General features: G+C 40.1%; 1 protein-coding gene across 1 annotated transcript; it reads right to left on the minus strand.

Annotated features, from left to right (window-relative positions):
- Nucleotides 1-283: 283 nt before the first annotated feature.
- pir (pirin) lies at nt 284-18,545 on the minus strand. The gene is made up of 10 exons (XM_034117070.1): nt 18,427-18,545; nt 17,447-17,566; nt 17,128-17,220; nt 7,695-7,775; nt 5,460-5,666; nt 4,461-4,545; nt 3,755-3,799; nt 2,114-2,196; nt 1,149-1,215; nt 284-1,016 (listed from the first exon to the last, which is right to left on the minus strand). The coding sequence occupies exons 2-10, from the start codon at nt 17,537-17,539 to the stop codon at nt 898-900; spliced, it is 873 nt and encodes a 290-aa protein (XP_033972961.1). The 5' UTR covers nt 17,540-17,566; nt 18,427-18,545; the 3' UTR covers nt 284-897.
- Nucleotides 18,546-18,595: the final 50 nt, after the last annotated feature.

An 18,595-nucleotide genomic window follows, 5' to 3' on the forward strand; every position in this document is an offset into this window, starting at 1 on the left:
TTTGCTTGTGTGTTCCCGCCTGTCATTTGTAATTGTCGATTGTCAAGTGATCAAGTCCCCTGGCCTGTTAAACCCCTGTATCAGTGGCTTTTCCTCCGGAGTTGCCAAACCGCACACAGTCGAAGGGCAGTAACATGTGTTTTAAATGTGATCCAGACTTCTGTAACGTGTGAGGGGAAATCAGATGCCAGCACCACCCCGGTCTCACCGACACCCCACCCACTTGCCCATCTGACTGAGAATGTAATCTGCAAAGGAACATCTACAAAACACTTACAGGAGGGAATATTGGAACAATATTTATTATATGTACGCAAAAGAGGAACAGCTGCTTTTCTGTTGGCTGCAAAGTCAAGTTTTTTTTAAGGTAACAATCGTTATGAAACGTGCAAAGAAAATGATTTTACAATAACTTCAATTGGTCAATGAAAGTGATTTTTTTTAAACTTTTGCAGCAAGACACATATTAATGTGGTACATAAATGTGTCATCAAACATCAGATTAGTTGATGTAAAAACCTTCACACTTATACATAATAATATGTTAAATTATCTTCACAACAATATATAAAAGTATTGCATAACAGCTTTCAAACAGCAGTCGGAAAATGTAGTGAAGCTTAACGAGAGGGTGGGGAGCAGTTAGAAGCACATTTTCAATAAAATCTATATTTTACAAGGGGAGGGGGCTAAACTTCTACTGTGCAAACAATAGTCCATGAAGCCCTTGGACATGTTATAGTGGATGATGGAAAGTACTAAATGTCCTGTAAGCACACACAGAAGAAAGATATATACCCACGGTAACAACACCTCAAATTAAATATCTTTACAAAGATATATATCCATAGCAACAAACAGGTAAGGCTGCAGTGACAAGATTGCAACGGGATATGTTCAGAAAGCATCTCTGATCTTGGACCTCCAGTTTACGGCCCTCTCAAAGCCGTTTCTGCCAGTCTGGTAGTCTTTGATAGCCTGTGTGATCTCTTCTTCTGTGGTCATTACAAACGGACCTGAATGCCACACAAGACATATGAAAATATTAAATTACAGCTGCTTTGTTTGTCACTACCTACACATATTCAAGCAACTCTTTTGTGCAGTGACATGTTGCCAACATGGAAGGAATAACGCAAATGGCTTACCGTGTTGTACCACAGGCTCTTTGATTGGTTCTCCAGCGATCAGCACAAAATGGGACACTTCCGAGCCCTGAGGAGGAAATAAGAAACAGTGCTATTATCTTTGTCTGTGTGAGAAGTGGAATGACTTCCATTTGTCATTTCCTAGAGATCCCACAAGGTCTGAAGAAGAATGTGTGACCTCACAAGAGGATTAAAGAAAAAATAAATAAAAATGTCTTTTAAATAAAAAAAACACAATATTTGTTTTATTCTGAAACACTATATATTTTCACATTCTGTGGAACTCTGTCCGGGTATAAGGAAAACACAGACACTCATCACAGAGGTCACAATATCAATCGATCCAGCAGAGCAATAGCCTATAGGCAAAACACAGAAGATCAACAAAATATATGACATCAAATGAACTTACCAAAGCTGCAGTAGTTGGTCAACTGCATTCATTTTCTTTCCGTTTTATTGATTTTAATCGCTATACGCCGCTCTCTCTCGTCTCCTCTTCACTACAGGGTGAAAACTACACTTTTCGCGGCACACGTACTTACAGCCAATCAGCTCTCTGAATTATGAGATGACGTTTGGTAGGTATGCCAGCACAGTGCCCCTATGGTGATGGTGAATAGAAAAAGACTCTGAGCATGCCCAGTGTAGTTTTTACAGCACCCATTAGACAGTGAGAGAGAGGGGCTAGATCGGGGCTTGACCCACGTCGCTCAACACGGCTCAATAGGCACACTGTAGACACTAATTAGAAGAACACAGACTAAAACAGCAATGTACAGACGAAGGCAAGAGCAGGCAAGAGAAAACCGGGGAGACCAAAAATCAGCAAAAGGAGGGCATTAAGTAATTGACCAAACAAAAACCATCCGTAAAACCCTAAATATGATGAACAACAGACAATATTTCAGCTTACAAAGGTAGGCATTTTGGAAAGAAATGAGAAAATACTGTTAATCTCTCACCTTATTTTGAACTTTGACGCAGTCCCCATCTGCAAACACTACGGTGTGATGAGGCTCCACCTTCTGCTGCTCCTCATCTGGGCCTTAAGACAAGAAAAGTTCAACGTTTTGTCCTTATTGTTCATTTTAAACATCTTTTACTGTAATTTGGCAGGACACAGGGTTTTTCAGTTTAGGTTTTTAAAAAGAGATATTTCTCTACCACTTGCATTTAGACAGGAATGCTTTAGTTTTCAGGGTTTCAGCTTCATGATTCTTTAAAAGATACAATGATTTCTGTTTGACTTTCCTTCATAATGACATGAATCATTATTAAGAAAGTGTAATTGTTCCACTTCATTTCCCCGGGCTGAAACAACTCAAACATGACGTAGAGGATGTCAATATTGCAAAATTAGATAGACCCTATGATCCCGCACTACATATTACTGTTAATTCCAACGCACTGTCAAGCTGGGATAATTCTTTATGTTCAATTCTGAGTCATGTTGGGGAAAACCCCTGACAATCACCATGTCATTTATGAGAATTCATGAGTTTTGTGGCTTTTGAGCTGTTTTTTATGTCCTCAAGAAGGAAATGAGAGGACAAATCTTCTGGCATTACTGTTTAATATTCCAAAACTAGCTTTCGTGCTGCTTTTAAGATGAAAAATGCAACGGAAAGAATAGTTTCACAAACAATTTCTGACTACAACAGGTGTATGTTGCATAACAAAACCACTGAGTTCAATAGAAATATACAGACACGACAGACATTACAGACACTGCTGACATCAAACGCTGAGAAATCCAGACACTTCCATGTGCGGTCGATGCATCTACCAAAGCCAGCTGGGCCCGATTTGGCCGGACTACATGTCTAGTTGAAGACTTAACATTCAAAAAAGGTCTTTAATGTTTGAAGCCAAATTCATCCTCTCGTGTCATTAAAACATCTGACAACAATAACCAGTCTGAGAAATCCTGCAGTGTAACGCTGGAAAGTAATCAAACCATAATGAAATGGTATGAAAGAATATTAAAAAGGGGACTTCTGCATGAAAACAAAGGGTTTGTTCTCATGCGAAGGGGAACTCCCTAATCACACTATGGCGTCCAAGGAGCAGGACATGCAGTATTTCACAGTATTGTTTCAGACAGCAACACAAACCAGGGCGTAGTTCTAACATGCCGGTATGGTGATTGATATGAAGCCAAACTCTGAGATGGTCATATTTTATACAGTAGCATGATCATTTCTCCAGTGATGTTGGGTACATTTCAGATTGAGGTGGAGTGATCTATGAACCCATCAAGCTTTAAAGCGTAACACATGGTTCTTCTGGCTGAACGTAGAAGAGAAGTTGTGACTGGACTGAGATCACACGCATATTTGCAACGTAGATATGGCAGCAGGAAGAGCAGGGAGGGAAGTGAAGGAGTGTTTGAAAATAAAGGAGTGAACATATCCAACAAGAAGAATAATGTTGCTCTCACCCGGTTTATTAGTTATTTCTTCTTCCTCTTATATACAGTACATCTGAATTGTGGCGTTATATGAGACATATACAGGAAATACACCTTAATGTTGCAAAGTTCAGATAAAAATAATATTTAGTGAGCCTTTATTTCAGCAGAACATTAAACAGACAACACTTACCAACATGAATAGATCCTGATAGCGTGTAGATGAATGTAGTCCATCCTGTCCAACACACAATCATCATCAAAATTAAACTGAGCAGTTACGGAGAAAGATTGCCATATGCTCTCATGTCATATTCATTCTGTCATCTGCCCAAAATGTCTGAGTGTTTATGTGCCAAACATGTGAATACATCATGCATACAAACAGCAAAAGTAGTATAAACAGTATAAGGGTGTGTGTTGAGGTTTGAAAATGAGGTTTAGTGAACTTTGTGAAGTGAAATGTAGCACTCACTGTAGGCAGGGCAGTGACAGAAATGTTTCTCATTTGAGAAATTGTATTCAGAAAAGTTGCCTTTCATGAGTAAACTGAAAGGAGAGTGTTTTATATTTAGTATTTGAAGCAAAGATAATCAAAAACAAAAATAAATTTGTTTTATTTCCATTTTATATTTCCAAGTATCTCACATTGTTCTGTTGCTTGCCACAAGTGGACAACATTTAATAGAGTTTAGTGGCAGACAGGGTCGTCTCATGGCGAGGACATTTCAGAGCACAGACAGCAAAAAATGAGGAGGGATAGATGAAGATTAGTCAGAGCCCGAAGCAACCATGAAATGTTGTTGTGTAAGCCTCCTAACAGACCACTTAGGCACTTTTTTAATTAGCAAACCATTTACAGAACCACTGTGGTTTTTCTAAAAATGTTTTTCTCTTACCTGAGGGGACTGGCTGCACATGAAGGGCATCGGTCTGCATTTTGAAGTCCAGGTACAAGGTCGGTGTCCTTGTGTTCACCTTAGACTGTGAGGTTAAAGAAAAAAAAGCTTACTTTGATGCTTCTACCACATATTCTCCTTATAGGGCTTGAACACGTATGGAAAATGTATGTTTTTATTCAAATGTTTTTTCAGAAATTCAAGTGAGTAAAAACACCTTGTATCTTCCATTTCTGATGGTAAAAACAAACACTAGTTCACAGATATATTGATTCGTCACCGTGACAGCTTATTTTTGCACGCAAAGTGCTACTCCACTTTGTGTAACACCCCTTGGGAATCAAATATTACGTTTAGTTTGCCGATGTCTGGCGACAACAAATTATGGTAATATGAGTTTTAATATATTAAATTATAAAGAAATATAAAGAAACACATAGATATGTGACTTTTAGAGCAGCAGCAGGTGACTTGAGTTCCATAACCTGTGTTAAACCCAAAAGTTTTAATGACACACACAAACACGCAAGCTCAGGCCAGCAGGACAATCTGCTCCTCATTTGCAGTTTCCTCTTTTCAACCAGACACTTCTCACACTGACCAAATAGTGTGGTTAACAGGCTTTCTCACACACACACACACACACACACACACACACACACACACACACACACACACACACACACACACACACACACACACACACACACACACACACACACACACACACACACACACACACACACACACACACACACACACACACACACACACACACACACACACACACACACACACACACACACACACACACACACACACACACACACACACAGTTGGTTAACTTGTGGCTATGACATCCAGCAAAATGCACAATCACCATGAGATCAACAGCTAGCGGTACAGACATCATGTTTAGTGCTCGTCTGTCTGGGGCTTCAACTAATTATGCTACAACCTGTGGGTAAAGTATAAAGACACACATACACACTCACACACTTTTGCTCCTAAAGCTTCTCCAGATATCACAGCCACTGTGACTCCTCCCTTGCTGCGTTTGGGGATCTGTGAGCCTTTCAGCTCCTGGTATGCTGGTTCCACCATCTTGTCTCTACTTGGCAGGTTCACCCACAGCTGTAAGCCCACCACCGGCTCCTCTGACACGGGCATCTCAGCATGGACCACCCCCCGCCCTGCAGTCATCCACTGGCAAGCAAGTTGACATATTTCAAATATCCCAAAGACACAATAAAAAATGTCACACATACACCACCAGTTTGGCTTTTTCAGGTTAGGTGAAATGTCTTGACAACTATTGGATAGATGGCCTTAAGTCTGTTACAGAAAGGCAGGTGTATTGTAGATTGGCAGATTACAGAAGATGTGATGAGGATTTATGAGACTTTTTTTGCGAAGATAAAATAATACTTTTCTTCTCTTTGTGTTGGACTGAACACTAAAATTATGAATTAATACATAATGAATGATTATTATTGATGTATAACATTTATCCTTTTGTATTGCACTTGTTTGCTTTGTATCCATTTGGTTTCCAGCGTTAATATACATAACATAATATAGGGTCCAAAACTACCAGATCAGAGTTCAAAGTAAGACTAGCGATTATAAGTGATTTTCTAGCAATAAAATAGATATTTTTTTGGGTTTGATTGGCTTCTGAAAATAATAATATATTAAAGAGATTTGAAAACATGGAGCAGAATTCAGGTATTGATTTGAAACAAAGTGGATGAATTATAAAGTTTAGTTTAACAGCTTCTGCTTCTCCTTTAGCCCGGCTGGAAATGTCCACTGTCAAGCTTTAATGCAGCTGCCCACTGATTATTCATCCGTGACTGTTCATCATGCTATTTGGTTTACTTTATTGCTTCGTGCTTGGGAATGACTGGATAATAAAACGTGCACAATACAAGAGGGAATAAACCAGAGAAGAGAGTCAGCCCTGATCAGTGGTTCAAAATACAGTTAAAGCATCTTATATTATATAATATCCAAGTAGTTTGACTTTAGTTTGGGTACATACAGTCCCGTTAAGATGAACCTTGTGTATGAAAAAATGAAGATTGTCATTAAATATAAAAATGTTGATACAGCTTGTAATTTAATTATGCTTCCAAATCCAACAGGTTTTACATTTTTAAGAAACATTTGCTTTTTTCAGCCACCTTTCTCAGCATAGAAAACTATTGTCAGAAGTTGAATTTGTTTCCCTTCAGGAAATTGATATACAGATGTGGATTTAATTCAAACATTAACTGAGAAATCACATTTTCTTTGTTGCTTTGCCATGCTCACCACTTCTTTTACAGTTTTAATTGAAGACAGTGTTTGAGCTTTCCGTAAAGGACAGGCAGGCGGCGGTTTGAGCATCTGCAGCTTCAACGTCACGTTAAGACACCAGAGGGTGCACATGGTGGGCTACAGCAAATTCAGCTGAACTGACTGAACCCTCTGCTGCAGATTGAAGCTGAGTCAGCAGCCTGTGTGTGTGTGTGTGTGTGTGTGTGTGTGTGTGTGTGTGTGTGTGTGTGTGTGTGTGTGTGTGTGTGTGTGTGTGTGTGTGTGTGTGTGTGTGTGTGTGTGTGTGTGTGTGTGTGTGTGTGTGTGTGTATGTGTGTGTGTGTGTGTGTGTGTGTGTGTGTGTGTGTGTGTGTGTGTGTGTGTGTTCTTAACTTTACTGCTTTAAAAACACAGGAAACAGCCCACAGGGTATAATATCCAATTAGTGTGAGTGCACAACATTTTGATGCATATGTAATGAGTTTGTGGGGATTTGTAAGCCAATGGGCTTAAGTCTTGTTCTGCTTTTTCAGTCCATGTTAAAAACAAGTAAACTGAATGCTTCAAGCTGATGAGCACATTTACTATTACAGGATCAGACTGATATATATATAACTGAGTGATAAATTATGTAATTTCTGAAAAAGAAAATATTTCTCAGCTCACTAACTGGCATGTTATATAAATTGTCATTTCACACTTTCCTTTTAGTACAAATTCAAACAAGATATAGATTGATGAGCTTAAGAGGTGTTTTTAGGTTGTTGTTTTTTCCTACAGGCTAGCTGTTACCCCTTGTTTCTAGTATTTGTGCTAAGCTAAGAGTGTGATTTACAGTGCATACATAAATGCTTTGTCAATATTTGTCTCAACAAAAAATAAGAGTCCAAAAAAAAACCTTTAACAAATATATATCAAAAAGTGAAGTTGTACTTGCAGGTCTCCAGCTTTCAGTCGTCCTGAATGACCACAGAAGTCTTCATGGGCCGTGATCCCCTCTAAAACATATGTTACCTGTTTAAAAAAAGACAACATATGTAACATAAAGCCTCATATTGCTTTATACAGATAACTCAAGATATGCTTCAAAACTAATGTGAAGAATGGAGACATTTTTCAATTTTGTTAATCTGATTTCGACGGCTTATTTGACATCAAGTAATTGATGTTTCTTCACAGTGAGTGAAATATAACGTTCCAGGTGTTATTAACTCAGGACACGACTTTATAAACGAGTGCTGCTCTGACTCTAAAAGCGCTTGTTTCACGGCTCCAGTGGTCAGACTGGACAGGAAGAGAAGTGCTGAGTGATGGGTCATGGGTTCGAAAGGTGAACATCTGTGTAAGGGAGGAAAGCTCGGGCCCCTGCAGCGAGCTGCCTGTGATCTGTCTCCACAGCTGTGGGATTTCAAAAGTCATGTGAGTGTGAGCAAACACACCTGCTGAAAGGCATGCTGGGAGTATAGCATATTCCTGTCCACCCACACTGGGAGATATAAGTTGTATCTGCCAACTCAAATACACTTGGAAGAACTTCTGGCAATTTAAGGACAATATCTGTGTTTTCTAAGTTCGACTTTATACAACCTGCCACATCACCACTATTCAACAATTTAGTGGAAGAATTACTGCTTATTCAACAGTCCAGAGATAAACTATAATTTGTAAAACAGGCTTGTGTGTGGTTCATTTAATAAACAGCATATGCTTAAAAAGTGATACATTTATTAATGAGCTATTTTCAAAAACAACCTTATCCCTACATGGTTCACAGAGAGGCTAGTGGAGTGGAAGTCAGAATAGGAGCAAGTTGTTATGCTTTCCATTCTTTTAGTGCCCAAAATTAAAAAGTAATTTAATAAAATATTCTCTAACACTAAATCTAGATCATCATAATAACTTAACGTATAAACGAATGTTCAAAATCAATTTTTATAATTGGTAAAAGCAGCAATAATTGATTTGGCGGGGCCTCAGAACTTTGACTAAATTATTATTAATTAAACTAATTTCTCACTTCACTTTGCTCACACAAATCCTGAAGGAAATATATTGATCTTTAGCTGCTAAATGTTGTGTAGTTTGTTATAGAGTATGTTTTGCCAAAAATAGCTGCCAGTGAATGAAGGTGATGAATCACAACAGTGAAGCTGTCACCAGTCAAATTGGATTACTTCATCCTAATCCTTTTGTATACAAATATTTATGTAAAATAAAAGGTGCCCCAAAATCTAATAAAATGTGTGCCATACTTATCCAGTATAATACTATGCTAGATTAATTTGGAGACACTGGGTCACGTGATATAATTAAGGGGGTTAATTAAGGGGGTTAATTAAGGGGGTTGTCCGCTTCGCGTCGGGCCGAACCACGCCCCTTAACTGTGATATAATGGCCATATACCACGGCCTGTCGTGAGCTATTGCTTTTATAAAACGGTTACCAAGTGTGGCAATATGAAAGAAAAATACACACTCTAATTTAAATAGTTGTTATTAGTAAATAATGATGTTCAAAATAAAATAGTCCCTCTGTTGCCTTCTGCACGAAACATAGTGCGAGGTGGTTGCTATGCAACAACACTAACAACAGCTAGCGAACATATTAGACAGAGAGCGTTGATCCATTATTTGGCTATTTATTTACATTAATGTGTATGTTGCCGTTTATTGTGCACCCACTGAAAAACTGTCCAGCATCAGTAGAATGGCTTACGTGGTTATAGGCTGAGGTTGTTCTAGGCTGTTGCTTGGCGTGGCGAGAATATTGCTCCACTTTTTCCGGTCCCCGAGATTCGGCTTCCAGTAGCTCTGGAGAGAGCTTTCGCACCTGTGGCCACTAACGGTCATAATTGATCTGCTTTGTTTCAAGACCCGCATCAGAAAGCTTTTGAATGGTGATACTTTTCCAGTTGGTCTACTACCTGCTCTTCACGTAGCTCTACATGTCGTCGTTTAGGTGCTTTTTGTTCTGGAGATAGGCACTCTCACTCCTCAATCCACTCCTCCATAGTAAGACCCCCCCCCCCCCCCGGAGGTCGAAATTAATCTTAAATGTTTTTGCGGACCTTTTTGATTACAGATTTGAAAATATCGTTGCTTGCTTTAAAAGTAGCACAATTCATTATGTCAAACCTTGGAAAGTATCTAAATATCCCTGCCCTAATGCCAAAGGAACTGCACACTGAATATGTTTTTGCCGTTTGATGTCTATGTCTGGGCCGCTGCGTAAAAAGGAGGGTTTCTGCCCTGTTACTTCTCCGCTGCTTTCTTGTTCCAGTTTGAATTGCTTTTCAAACTGACTGTATACTGTTTTTCTCAGACGCGGAGGGATACTGACTTGTTGTGAAAAGTAACTTACAATTCTACCCGTGGTATACGCTCAGTATATCACGGCTAAGAACCAATCAGATTGCTTGATTTGACTTGTCCGTTTTATAAAAGCTATTTGAAAAATACAAGAGTTTCCAAAACTGCAGATTCTTTTGAAAATCAAATTAAAGGTGGACAAAAATCAAACAAAAAAAGAAGATGTGTCCTATTAATTCAGCTTAGTTACTCAATGCTGCATTGATGTTAATGTTGCTCTGAAACATGACATGAACTTCAATTATCTTATAATAAAATAGTTTTGTAAAATCATGACACATCTGAATAAAATAAAAGTGTACCACACAAGGGCAGTAACTTGTTAATAGCTTTTTAAATAACTACCATTGGGGTTGTGTCATTCAAACAGTCATTTATTGAAGTTCCCAAAGTGAAACCCTGTGGTTTAGAGTGAGGGCTCGGATCTGAGCGACCCGTCCTCTGACTGCAGACAGAGAAACTGAGGAAGAAGACGCTGCTTGATCTGAATATCAAAGCCAAAACAAAACAAACTTCACTGCGGTTAAGATGAAGGCAGATTCTGGTGATATGTGGTTTTATGACTGAGAACAGCATCTGGACAGTGATTAGGGTAGCTTGAAGAAAAGGTCATTCTGAGAAGTCAGGTAAAATCAGCTTTTTACATTTTTAAATAAGTGAACATTTTCCATGTTAGATAATGGTTTTAATTGTAATTATTCATTGACAAATAAGTCTGTTAAATACAAATAGTGCTACCAAATAATGTCTTAAAATTGTTAATTCAACGAACAAGAAGAGCCTAAGAGAAATGAACAGCTAACACTAAAACAAATCTCACATTCAGAACTTGTATCCAGCTACCATAATTACTTTCCTGTCATAGACATAATCAACAATTAACTTTCCACCATATTCTTAAATCTGGCATGAAATTTAAAAAAGCTAAAAGTCATGGAAACTTAGCAGTACTTAATATTTCTGGCAATTTTTAATGAAATATATAAACCCAACTCATAAAGGGCCACACTAACAACTATTTGAATACAGATTAGGTGGCTGCCCCTGTCCCTCAGCAGGTGTGTTATTGGAATAACCTGTTAAGGCCCTGACACACCAGGCAGTCACCAGAGAACTCGCCGACACCCGACACCAACAGTTCCATCGACGAGTTCTCCTGCGTCTTGGCCGTGTGTCGCACTGGAAATCACCGCAAAGACTTCAGCCGAGCACGTACGAACTGCGCATGCGTGAGTGGCAATAACTCTCCTTACTAGAGATGGGCGAGTCCTGATTCATCCGGATCATTAACCCGGATCCTAGAAATGAGTTGGTCGTGACGAGTCTCCCCTCTCCATTAACCCGAGTCCTTGAGTCCCACACTTGGTGTGACGTACAAATTAAAACTATAAATTGCGTCACTCGCTACTCTCTTTATAACATGTAAAATCACATTACAACGTACCCCAGTCCATCTGCCTACCCTTTAGCAAGTATACAGGATAGCTGCCTGCCAGAAGTTATCGTTTGGCTCAGGGGAGGGGACACGGATCAGTGAAACTTCCTGCAGACTCGTGGGGACTCAGAGGAGCCGACGGCTCCTAACCGTAATAGCATAGCAGATCCAGAGATCCATACTCGTCATGTGCACGATCATAGCCCCTCCTCCAGCACCCGGCTCCCGCGCTATCAACAGCAGACTCGCAGACTCGCAGATTCGCAAATCCTGACTCGCTGTGCAACACACAGCAGAGCAGACTCGTGCGGACTCGGAGCCGTAACCATATAGCAGCAGATCCAGAGATCCAGCAGACTCGTCCTCATGTACGAGTCAACAGCAGACTCAGATTCGCAAATCCTGACTCACTGTTCTGCAACACACAGCAGAGCAGACTCGTGCGGACTCGGAGCCGTATATAGCAGCAGATCCAGAGATCCAGCAGACTCGTCCTCATGCACGAGTCAACAGCAGACTCAGATTTGCCAAATCGCAAAATAACCCTTTTTTTTGTGATCAACATTTTTTATTAAAGCAAAATACACTGTGTAGCGGAGGTTAATATAACGTCAGTTTAATAGATAGATAGATAGATAGTACTTTATTGATCCCAAATTGGGAAATTGTTGTTGTTACAGCAGCATAAAAGGCATTTTACAATAAAACAAAACTACAAAATATACAAGAATAGAAAGAAAAATAAAATAAAATATAAAATATACATGTCGAAATAGAAAATATACATGCAGATATTACATGTATATATATATATATATATATACACAAATATATATATATTCAAAATATATGGAATAATAATATGCTCGTGAAATGCAACAACTTTTCGGTTTCACCAATAGGATTTCTACGGTCTTGGTGATGCTGACTCATATGACTCAAATGACTCGTATGATCCGGATCTCTTCAATGACTGACTCAGAAGACCCTGAGTCCGTAAAAGGATCCGGATTTGCCATCTCTACTCCTTACCAGCAGGCGGCGGTAGTGTGTATTTGTCATTCAAAATAGGCAACAACCGGAAGACAGAGAAGAAGAACAGACTGATATAAACAAACAAATAGCGTGTGCGTTCCATTTTCACTCTCGTCCATCGAAAACATGTTTTAGAATATAAAAATACATGAATGATGAAATGAGCACATAAAGTGCAGACATACTATAAAATCACAGTTAATAGACCTGCATCTGATGACCGCAGTGTTCTGGCGGGTGTGTAGTTTATTGAGTCAGCAATGTAATAATGGCCACTTCTTGCTAAATTTACGATGAAATATAAAACCGGACTTGACCAAACAAATCACGGAGCTCTCAGCAGAGGACAGCCGGGGACGCTCCTGCCGATATCAGAGATGTCCCTGCTATGTGTGGGTGGTAAGAGAGGACATTTAAGGGCTATGTTTGATGTCTTTAAGTATCACCTGCTGGTGTTTAGCTGCTGTCCTGTGCCTTAAATCGTTTGTTTACGTCCCTCACTTCCGTTTCGCTTCTCATTTGCTAGCTGAACAGCTGATCAGAGTGGTTTCTTGGCCCGATAGCTTGTGTCCGACACCCGGCCGATTCAACATGTTGAATCGGCCGGGTGTCGACCGTGAAAGGCCAAATAAGGCGTGTCACGGCCGAGGGTTCGGGACACACCAAATTTACTTTGGGCGACAAGGAACGCGTTGTCCCCAGACAACCCAAGACGGCCGATATCGGCCTGGTGTGTAAAGGCCCTTACACACAAGCTATCGGGCCAAGAAACCACTCTGATCAGCTGTTCAGCTAGCAAATGAGAAGCGAAACGGAAGTGAGGGACGTAAACAAACGATTTAAGGCACAGGACAGCAGCTAAACACCAGCAGGTGATACTTAAAGACATCAAACATAGCCCTTAAATGTCCTCTCTTACCTCCCACACATAGCAGGGACATCTCTGATATCGGCGGGAGCGTCCCCGGCTGTCCTCTGCTGAGAGCTCCGTGATTTGTTTGGTCAAGTCCGGTTTTTCATCTCATCGTAAATTTAGCAAGAAGTGGCCATTATTACATTGCTGACTCAATAAACTACACACCCGCCAGAACACTGCGATCATCAGATGCAGGTCTATTAACTGTGATTTTATAGTATGTCTGCACTTTATGTGCTCATTTCATCATTCATGTATTTTTATATTCTAAAACATGTTTTCGATGGACGAGAGTGAAAATGGAACGCACACGCTATTTGTTTGTTTATATCAGTCTGTTCTTCTTCTCTGTCTTCCGGTTGTTGCCTATTTTGAATGACGAATACACACTACCGCCGCCTGCTGGTAAGGAGAGTTATAGCCACTCACGCATGCGCAGTTCGTACGTGCTCGGCTGAAGTCTTTGCGGTGATTTCCAGTGCGACACACGGCCAAGATGCAGGAGAACTCGTCGATGGAACTGTCGGTGTCGGGTGTCGGCGAGTTCTCTGGTGACTGCCTGGTGTGTCAGGGCCTTAAGGGCCTTTAAGCCCCATAGCCCCCGCTGTTTCAGGAAACTGTGTCTCAGGGCTTCTTAACATTTAACAACCTATTAAAGGTAGGGTAGGTACGTTTGAGAAACCGGCTCGAGATACACTTTTTGTTATATTCCATGGAATGCTCTTAACATCCCGATAGCAATGAATATCTTAAGTGCTTTGACAAAAAATCCATAAAAAAATGTCATCTGTGGAAGCCGGAGAACTGTAAAAAGTACGACCAATCATTTTAGCCGGCCCGGCTAAAATAACTGGATGGCCTACCTGCCTGTCAGCCTTCCATCTGTGCACAAACTTATCTCGTGCCCTCATTGGTCATGTGCACGTTCGTGTGTGTTGGAGGAGGGGCTCTATCAGTGGCGTCGCCTGGCCTGGGCATCCGGGGCTTTAGCCCCGAATGTTTTTACTGTAGCCCCGGACAATTCTCCCTCAATAATAATTTACGTGAACCTCATCATGACACAAGAGAGGACGGCAGCACTGTAATTTCCCGTGTTCAGTGAATGCAACAGAGGCACGACACCAGACCAATCAGAGAGTTGCATGGAAATAAACGTGTGCTTGTGTCATTCAAGCTCGGCTCTGTGTGTGTGTGGCAATAGCGCATTTAGTGTGATAGAGAGAGAGAGAGGGAGGGAGGGACCCGTGCCAGCATGGACCGTGTTGTTAGCATCTGGTTAGCGAGCTGCACTAACGGACATAAGGAGCTGTTTGTTCCACAAGAAGCTGGAGGAGAGTCCTCTCCTCTCAGACTGGGAGACTCAGGTGAGCTAAAGGACTCTCTGAGTGTTTAGATACATAACTTTAGTCTAAGTTATCTCAGTGGGTCTCAAACGGTTTGGTCACAAATTATTCAAAAGATTATTTCCGCGGCACACCTTCATATGATCATTATAGTTATACAAAAAATAAGAGAATAAAGGAAAAACAGTTATGAAATACTATATGGCAGTAAAACAAGAATAGAGTTTAAAAGGGGAGTGATTAGTAAAATATCCATAAAGAAAAAGTACATCTGTTTACAGTTCTGCTTCATATGGGTGTTGAGAAAGGTATCCATAGATCTCTTCATGTTGCTCTCAAAGTGCACCAGATTGATGCTTTTAACTTCAATATTTAAAAAAAAAATCTTCCCGGGGGAGCATCCCCCCGGACCCCCCTAGAGGAGGTGAGCCCCCCACTCATAAAAAATACCACTTTACCCCTGCCTATATGCCGTGAGCTGATTATCGAGCCTTCATTGTAACAGTCGCGGGTGTACTGTGTGTGGGGTGTGTTGCAGTAAAAAATGCCACTGTAGTGCCGCTGCCACTGTGGGCTAAGCCCCGAATGTTTTCAAGTCCAGGCAACGCCCCTGGGCTCTATAAGGAAGTGGCAGATTTTCTCCGGTTGTGTATTTTCAAATTCTAGCGATCTCGAGCCGGTTTCTCAAATGTACCTACCCTACCTTTAATGTGTCATACCCACTTACCGGGAAGAAACTCAGCTAACTGACGATATGAACCATTTTTAGCTAAACAAAACACAAGGATAATACCAATCCTCTGAATTAGCCCTGAGCGAAAATGCTAACGCACTTAGCACAGAAATACTTTATTACTTATCGGATCTGCACAAACAAGATATCAGATTAAAGCTGAGATTCCACCGATTCTAGAAGTATAAGTATCATCACTGTGCGACCAAAACTCAGCCAGCGAAGGCAAACCAAGACAACACACAACGTAGCTTTACTGAGCCAAAACGGCAAATATGTCTTACCTTTGCTGTTTTTCTGATCAATAGTTGTGTTCAATGGCATTAAAACGCATATAAACGCTGCTGAAGGTTAATCCAATGTGTCTGTGTCACTTTGAAATGATTACTGATAATCCATCATTCCATTTTTGTCAAAAACAGATTTCATGTCCCTGTGTGTGAGAGCTACAACCCAGCTTCCGGTTTTGGGCAAACTGCGTGCGCATCACTCTCACTCCTCAATGGTAACGTGTAGGTGGATTTTTCTATTGGCTCTAACGGTTCAAAAGAGGTGTCAATCATCAAAATCGACTGAGGGGGGCCAGAGATATGGCAAATCCACCCAAATGACCCCAGAAGTGGGTTTTATTTTGCTAAACCTCTCTAAAAAGGTAAAATATCACTTGTTTTGCATCAATCTTGATACAGGGTACTTATTATATGTTATAGTTTGGATTCCTAAAGCTTTTAGTCTACTAACCCATCATCCAAGGGTGGTTTTCACTATAAGTAATATTTTTTTACTATGTTCAATCTGAATTTACTTTAAAATTAAAATAAATCGATATTGATTCTGACTTTTCTACATCCAACTCACAGGTTTATCATTGCTTTGAGAAAAAAGATTATTAATTTAACCCTTTTAGAAGGGAAGTTATAGTCATTTGTTCTGGGAATGTCATTTTCGAGCCTGAGACCTGAAAAACAGGCTCAGGGCTTAACAGGAGGACTGTGGCTTCCTGGGCTCTGTCCTGTTGTCGCCATCTAGTGATCAAAGTAGGAACTGCACTCCTCAGCCTCAGTTGGTCCTGTGCTCCTGCTCTTATGCTCCTACTTTTGTTTTAGGGTTAAGTATAATTCTCTTATTTATTTTATTTTTAGGTAAAAGGACAAAGTTGTGCTTTATTGGAATGTCCCACTGTAGTTAGATTCTCTTTTGTGACGGTTGTATTCTCAGGAGCAAATTCATTCAGTTAAGAAGCTGAAACTTGGAAATGTTTGCTGTTTTTGCTACCATCAAGAGGGCTTTAACATCTTAACATCATAAAACAACATCTATTCTAAGACCCTCACTTTTGCTAAGGCAGAGCCCCTCAAGAAACCTCTGTAACATATGGCTAACTTATAATTGAGATCAATTATCAACAAAAAAGGTTTCCTTCCTGTCTCTCAATTGATTAATGGAGTAATTGTTTTAGCTGTTATTATACGTTTTATATGTATGTTTTTTTTTATATTTATCTTGTTAATGTCTGTATTGTCTTCATATTCTTACCGTCTCAAATCCTCTGTGAGGATGGTCTGGAAAACCTGCCGGCTTGCTCACTCTGAACTCATCCAACATCAGAAAAGGATCTAGGTTCCTCAGCTGAAACAAAATATGTATAGTATAATTTCAATTGCGATAATGTGTGTGATGAATCTTTAGCAGAAAGGTTTGACTGTCAATTTACACTTAGGCCTACATGTCAAGTTAATTTGTATTTATATAACCCAATATCACACATTTGGATAGCAACTGAGGATACCTCTCAATGGATGGAGACAAATGTAATAGATGTTGGGTTTACAGATAGACCTTCATAAAAAAATACCTCTTTTCTACCAATGCTTCTGCGGACACAAGCACCGACTCCCTCTGACTGTTCCACACTCAAAACTGTCTTTTCCACTCTCCTGACATCCATTTTGCCGGGAAAATGAACCAATAGTCACTGCAAAATCATAAAATATGAGAATTTCAATAAAAAAAGGATACAATGAGAATAAAAGGAATTCATGGACACAATAAAAGGGTTGTTTTGAGGCAAAAAGTACAGATTTGTTCTTGTCCACAAGCTTTTCTTTATAATTTTGAAGAAGAGGCAATACAATTTATCAAATGTCTTCAAAACATCTTGAAACTGTTTTGAAGACATTTGATTAGAAATGTAACGTTATATCTTCTGATATTATTGCTTTTGACAAGTTTGTGATACAAAGCAGAATGAGAACAGCAACTGTCAAAAGCAAAATTCCCCAAAATCAAATACTGCAAAGTAACACGATGATGACAAAATAACAGGAAATGTTATGCAAGCACAGGGGTTTCCCAGTGTTAATAGAAGTTACTCTTCTTGGCAAATGAGCTCAGAGCTGCAGACCAGCCGACCTGACAGCAGCAGTCAGCTGATCTGATCAGCCGGTGGTCAGCTGATCTCTGATCTGCTGCTGCAAAACGTTCCCTACATTCATTTCAGAAATATTTGCCGGATTTGTGTATATCCATCTTCGTTACTTCCGATCCTTTGCACTGATAGGATCTTCGGCTGAAACAGCTCTGATCTCAAAGAAAGTCGTCTGACTGCTGCTGTTGTAGTAACTGTAGTCCCGAGTCCATAGCCTACTTCTTACAAATTAAATATGTATTTTCTAATGCGTGATGCCTTTTATTTGCGGCATTTTATTTGCTTATATATTTATGCATTATATAACCGTAAGCCTTTTGTTATGAATCTCCAGACACGAGCACCACCATCATGTTTTAACATTCCTGCCAACGTTAAAGTTATATATTGCAAACACACCCACCTACCTTAATGTAAGAACACAACACTGTTCTGGTTGTTTTACTGTGTGGGTTTTAATGGCGAAATCTCAAAACAGCCAGTAGTTGTTGTGAGTGACTGCACTCTCTCAGGTAGGCTTACAATGCGGAAGACAGACTGGTAGGGGGCGTGGCTACATATGTTTCCACATGGGGT

Source organism: Trematomus bernacchii, unplaced genomic scaffold (assembly GCF_902827165.1).
Source record: "Trematomus bernacchii unplaced genomic scaffold, fTreBer1.1, whole genome shotgun sequence".
Classification (NCBI taxonomy): Eukaryota; Metazoa; Chordata; class Actinopteri; order Perciformes; family Nototheniidae; genus Trematomus; species Trematomus bernacchii.